Genomic DNA, 5,491 nt, shown 5'->3' with positions numbered 1-5,491 from the left:
CTAAGGGAAGAAAAGGAAGGAGTTATATATAGCCTTTCAAGTGTTCAGGTTGAATTGAATTTTTACGGCTTCAAGGAGAAGAGATAAAAAGGAGAGGATCCAGAAAGAGCCACATGGGATCCCTGCCGAGGAGCCAAGGTCTCTCCTGGCTGAGCAGTGCTGGATCAAAGATACCACTTGTGGGAGTTCCCGTTGTGGTGCAATGGTTAATGAACCCGACTAGGAACGTGAGGTTGCGGGTTCGATCCCTGGCCTTGCTCAGTGAGTCAGGGATCCGGTGTTGCCGTGAGCTGTGGTGTAGGTTGCAGATGCGGCTCAGATCCTACATTGCTGTGGCTCTGGCGTAGGCTGGTGGCTACAGCTCCGATTTGACCCCTAGCCTGGGAACCTCCATGTGCTGCAGGTGCGGCCCTAAAAAGCAAACAACAACAACAAACAAATAATTTTCCTTTTATAAATATAGAAATTCTTTTTTCTCTCTCTTTTTAGGGCCGCGCCTGCATTCCCAGGCTAGGGATCAAATTGAAGCTGCGGTTGGCGGCCTCCACCACAGTCACAGCAACAGGGATCAGTTGCTGTGACCTACACCAAAGCTCACAGCCAAACCAGATCCCCAACCCACTGAGCAAAGCCAGGGATGGAACCAGCCGGGTTCTCAACCTGCTGAGCCACAACGGGAACGCCTAAATGTAAAAATTCTTAACTTCATTTCTGCTTGTTGATTGTGACTCTTCATGACTGAACTTTAGGTCACAACTTGACTTAATACCTCTTCTCTGTTAAATCATTAATAATTTATAAAACATGTACACATTGAAATAGTAAACTGATGTTTCAGGTTGAAATATTTTCATCCTTCCACTCAACCCTTGACAAATTATATTTTCAATACCCCAATTTATTTGGGGCAGGTTGGTTTTATAGATTCAGGAAGAAAGCATTGAATGTAAAACCTTAGGTAGCCTTTTCTATTTTCTCGAAAGCCTCCTGCCACAGCACCTATATCCCAAGATGATAAATTTCTCCTTCTTAGCCAAAGGAGATGTTAAAAAGCCAGGTAACACTCCTGACTCCATTATTCATTAGAAAGTACCTGTTCAATCTCCTCAGAAAAGAAAATCATGGACTTGGAGAAAAGACTTGTGGCTGCCTGATGGGAGGGGGAGGGAGTGGGAGGGATCGGGAGCTTGGGCTTATCAGACACAACTTAGAACAGATTTACAAGGAGATCCTGCTGAATAGCATTGAGAACTTTGTCTAGATACTCATGTTGCAACAGAACAAAGGGTGGGGGAAAAAATGTAATTGTAATGTATACATGTAAGGATAACCTGACCCCCTTGCTGTACAGTGGGAAAATAAAAAAATTTAAAAAAGAAAAAAAAAGGAAAGAAAGAAAGTACCTGTTCAGCCTTGGTGGTGATCACCAGCAGGTGAGTCTTCATACTTGAGCATTTTTTCTCACTCTCATCCCAGGTACCGCTTTTAGCAGAAATAAAGTAGCAGTTAGAACTAAAGGACGTCCAATTCTTTGGACAGCAACTCCAGTCTTTGTCTGTATTAAGAAGAAGGCCATATCAGTGCCATATAAGAAAAGGAATTTTACAGTGTGTGTATTATAAAAATTAAGAACCATGGCAGACTACATGGAAACCAGAACTTGCATCTGGGGGCAACCTGGGGGCAACAAGGATACTCTGCCCCACCCATTCGGTAGCAAGGAGGTCAAGTCTACCTACATAGGCAGTAACCAGGTAGGGGCCTGTTTCCTTTGCCAGAGTGGTGTCAGGAAAAACCAGCTAAAATAAAAGCTTAAAGGAGTTCCCGTCGTGACTCAGGGGTTAACAAATCCGAACTAGGAAACATGAGGTTGAGGGTTCAATCCCTGGCCTTGCTCAGTGGGTTAAGGATCTGGCATTGCCGTGAGCTGTGGCATAGGTTGCAGATGCAGCTCGGCTCCGGCGTTGCTGTGGCTGTGGCATAGGCTGGCAGCTATAGCTCTGATTAGACCCCTGGCCTGGGAACCTCCATATGCCACGGGAGCAGCCCTAGAAAAGATAAATAAATAAATAAATAAACAAAATGGAAGCTTAAGTAAGATTCAGATTCTCAGAACATAATACAAAAATATTCAGGTCTCAGGGAAAACTTCTCGTCAGACCAAAAGACCAAGAACCACAAAGTTCTCAAAAATTAGTTTTTTGTTTTGTTTTGTTTTGTCTTTTTAGGGTTACACCTGCGGCATTCCTCGGGTAGGGGTTGAATCTGTGCTGCAGCTGCGGGCCTACACTATAGCCACAGCATTGCTGGATCCAAGCCTCATCTGCGACCTATACCACAGCTCATGGCAACACCGAATCCTTAACCCACTGAGCAAGGCCAGGGATCAAACCCACATCCTCATGGATACTAGTCAGGTTTGTTACCACTAAGCCACGGCGGAACTCCCCAAAAATTAGTTTTAAAAAAAAGAAAAAACAGGAGTTCCCGTCGTGGCGCAGTGGTTAACGAATCCGACTAGGAACCATGAGGTTGCGGGTTCGGTCCCTGCCCTTGCTCAGTGGGTTAACGATCCAGCGTTGCCGTAAGCTGTGGTGTAGGTTGCAGACGCGGCTCGGATCCCGAGTTGCTGTGGCTCTGGCGTAGGCCGGTGGCTACAGCTCCGATTCAACCCCTAGCCTGGGAACCTCCATATGCCGCGGGAGCGGCCCAAGAAATAGCAACAACAACAACAACAGACAAAAGACCAAAAAAAAAGAAAAAACACATGTATCAAAACCAAGAGAAATATTGGAATTATCCGGCAAAGATTTTAAAGAAGCCATAGAAAGATGCTTCATTAATAAAGTACAAATGTTTGAACCAAATAAAAAAAAATAGAAAACCTCAGCAAAGAAATAGAGAATCTCAGCAAACAAATTAAAGATATAAGGGGGAATCAAATGGAATTTTATAATTGAAAAATATAATAACCCAAATTAAAAGCTCATTGCATGGGCTCAACAGCAGAATAAAGAGGACAGAGAAATTAGTAAATCAAAAGCTAGAATAACAGAAATTACTCAACCTAATAACAGAGACAAAATAGAGTAAAACAACAACAACAAATAAATAGACTTCCAGTTTCCAGCCTTGCATGTAAGAAGTTTGGAAGTCATCACTCCTTTCTTTCTTTTTTTTTTTTTTTGTCTTTTAGGGCTGAACCTGAAGCCAGGGATCAAACCCAAATCCTCATGGATACTAGTCGGGCTTGTCACCACTGAGTCATGATGGGAACTCCTTCATCACTCTATTCTAACTAGGAAAAAGCTAAACAAACTCAAGATCAATGACTCTTAACAAAGCAAACCACTGCCCCCAAAGTTGGAGAGACACCCAGGCAAATACAGAGAATCACAATTTACTAGAGCAGAAACCTCTTTGGGAACCAGTCCCGGGGTAAGGAAGCCTGATCTATAATTATGAAATAGCTATAAACTCCGTGTGGACAACTCTAAGAGATTAAAAAGTCCAGGGGGACCTGGTCAATGTGGAGGCCCCCACACTTCTGTGAGTTTTACATCCTGGAGTTCCACCCACTTCCCATAGTAAATATCTAAGAAAAATTCTCCAATGCTTCTGGCAAAAACAGAGCAAAAGATACCATTTTGAAACACAGCAGCATATTCTTTTCTTTTCTTTTCTTTTCTTTTTAAATCTTTTTCTAGCGCCACACCCACGGCATATGGAGGTTCCCAGGCTAGGGGTCTAATCAGAGCTGTAGCCACCAGTCTACACCTGAGCCACAACAACACGGGATCCGAGCTGCCTCTGCGACCTACACCACAGCTCACATCAATGCTGGATCCTTAACCCACTGAGCAAGGCCAGAGATCGAACCCGCAACCTCGTGGTTCCTAGTTGGATTCGTTAACCACTGAGCCATGATGGGACTCCCTCTTTTCTTTTTAACAATATTTGCCCTCAGGAGAAACCATCTAACCAGAGCCTAACCTGCTGGAGATTTTATCAGATCCCAACTAACTAAGGAAGCCCACTCTAGCCACCTGGCCCACTTCAAGGAGGTAATGAAAACAACTGAGAAGAATTTGTAAGTTCAAAGCCCAAAGGCAAAGACTCATAAAAGAGTGAATCAAATCATAGAACTATAGAATTCCCCCACACCCACACCTCCCGTCATACAGGATGTTGCAGACCAAGGAACAGCAGAACTCTGCAGAAGGCAAGTTATCTATGGACTCAGAGTTCTAAAGTACAGTCTCCTTCCAAGACAAGATAAAGGACTTATGCATTAACCAGGTCATTCGATAAACAGCTGCACTAAGTCCTAAGGATACCCCCTTTGATACCACTAAGAAGATAATCTCATTATTGCCTCTGCCTGTCCCTGCCCACTAATCTTGTCACCTTCCTTAATCTCATTAATAATAATCTCATCACCTTCCTTAATACAAATCGTGTGGGCTAAAGCCTATGGGCCTTTATTCCTCGGAACAGAGTGCCTTCTGGTCCCCCACTTTCTAAAGTAAGCATCTTGTGTGATCTGTTATACGGGCGCCGTCTTTCTTCCAGGATTCCCCGTTTCCCTGCAGCGCTGGATGTGGCAACAGGTTAAGGTCTATTTATAGCAGTTGCTTTTACTTGGTACATCATGTGCAGCTCGTGAGAAAAAAATACAAGACATACTAAAACAAAACAAAACACTTTGAAGGCGTCCCCGGGTGGCTCAGCAGATTAGTCATCTGGCACTGTCAATTTTGCGGTTCAGCTTATAGCAAGGGTGGGGGTTCGATCCATAGCCTGGTAACTTCCACATGGTGCAGGCATGACCCAAAATAAATTAATTAATTAAATTAAACCAAAGCAGAGATATAATTTGGATTTAAAAAAAAAAAAATTCCCCTGTGGGGCAGTGGGTTAAGGATCCAGCATTGTCACTGCAGAGGCTCAGGTCACTACGGCAGCACAGGTTCAATTTCTGGCCTGGGAACTTCCACAGGCTTTGGGTGTGGCCAAGAAAAAAGAAAACTCCTTAAAGAAGCCAGAAGAGGAGTTCCCGTCGTGGCGCAGTGGTTAACGAATCCGACTAGGAACCATGAGGTTGAGGGTTCGGTCCCTGCCCTTGCTCAGTGGGTTAACGATCAGGCATTGCCGTGAGCTGTGGTGTAGGTTGCAGACGCGGCTCGGATCCCGAGTTGCTGTGGCTCTGGCGTAGGCCAGTGGCTCCAGCTCCGATTCGAGCCCTAGCCTGGGAACCTCCATATGCCGCGGGAGCGGCCCAAGAAATAGCAACAACAACAACAACAACAACAAAGAAGCCAGAAGGCATAAAACACCTCCTACAGAAAGGCAAAGATAAGAATAACCTCAGACTTCACAGAAACCACAGAAGCAAGAAGAGAGTGGAGTGAAATATTTAAAGTGTTGAAAGAAAAAAGCTATCACCCTAATTCTGTAACCTGCAAAATTAACCTTCGGAGGTGAATAAGAA

At 44.3% G+C, this 5,491-nt stretch overlaps 1 protein-coding gene across 3 annotated transcripts in view; it reads right to left on the bottom strand.

Annotated features, from left to right (window-relative positions):
• Nucleotides 1–5,491, bottom strand: part of CLEC4A (C-type lectin domain family 4 member A) — a 30,865-nt gene that overhangs the window by 4,610 nt on the left and 20,764 nt on the right. For all 3 annotated transcript variants that reach the window (XM_047787612.1, XM_047787614.1, XM_047787613.1), the window contains one exon: nt 1,404–1,555. In XM_047787612.1, coding sequence (XP_047643568.1) covers nt 1,404–1,555 — 152 coding nt within the window. The remainder of the gene's footprint in view (nt 1–1,403; nt 1,556–5,491) is intronic.

Source organism: Phacochoerus africanus, chromosome 7 (assembly GCF_016906955.1).
Source record: "Phacochoerus africanus isolate WHEZ1 chromosome 7, ROS_Pafr_v1, whole genome shotgun sequence".
In the NCBI taxonomy this organism is placed as follows: domain Eukaryota; kingdom Metazoa; phylum Chordata; class Mammalia; order Artiodactyla; family Suidae; genus Phacochoerus; species Phacochoerus africanus.
This window is presented reverse-complemented; position numbering and strand designations above follow the sequence as displayed.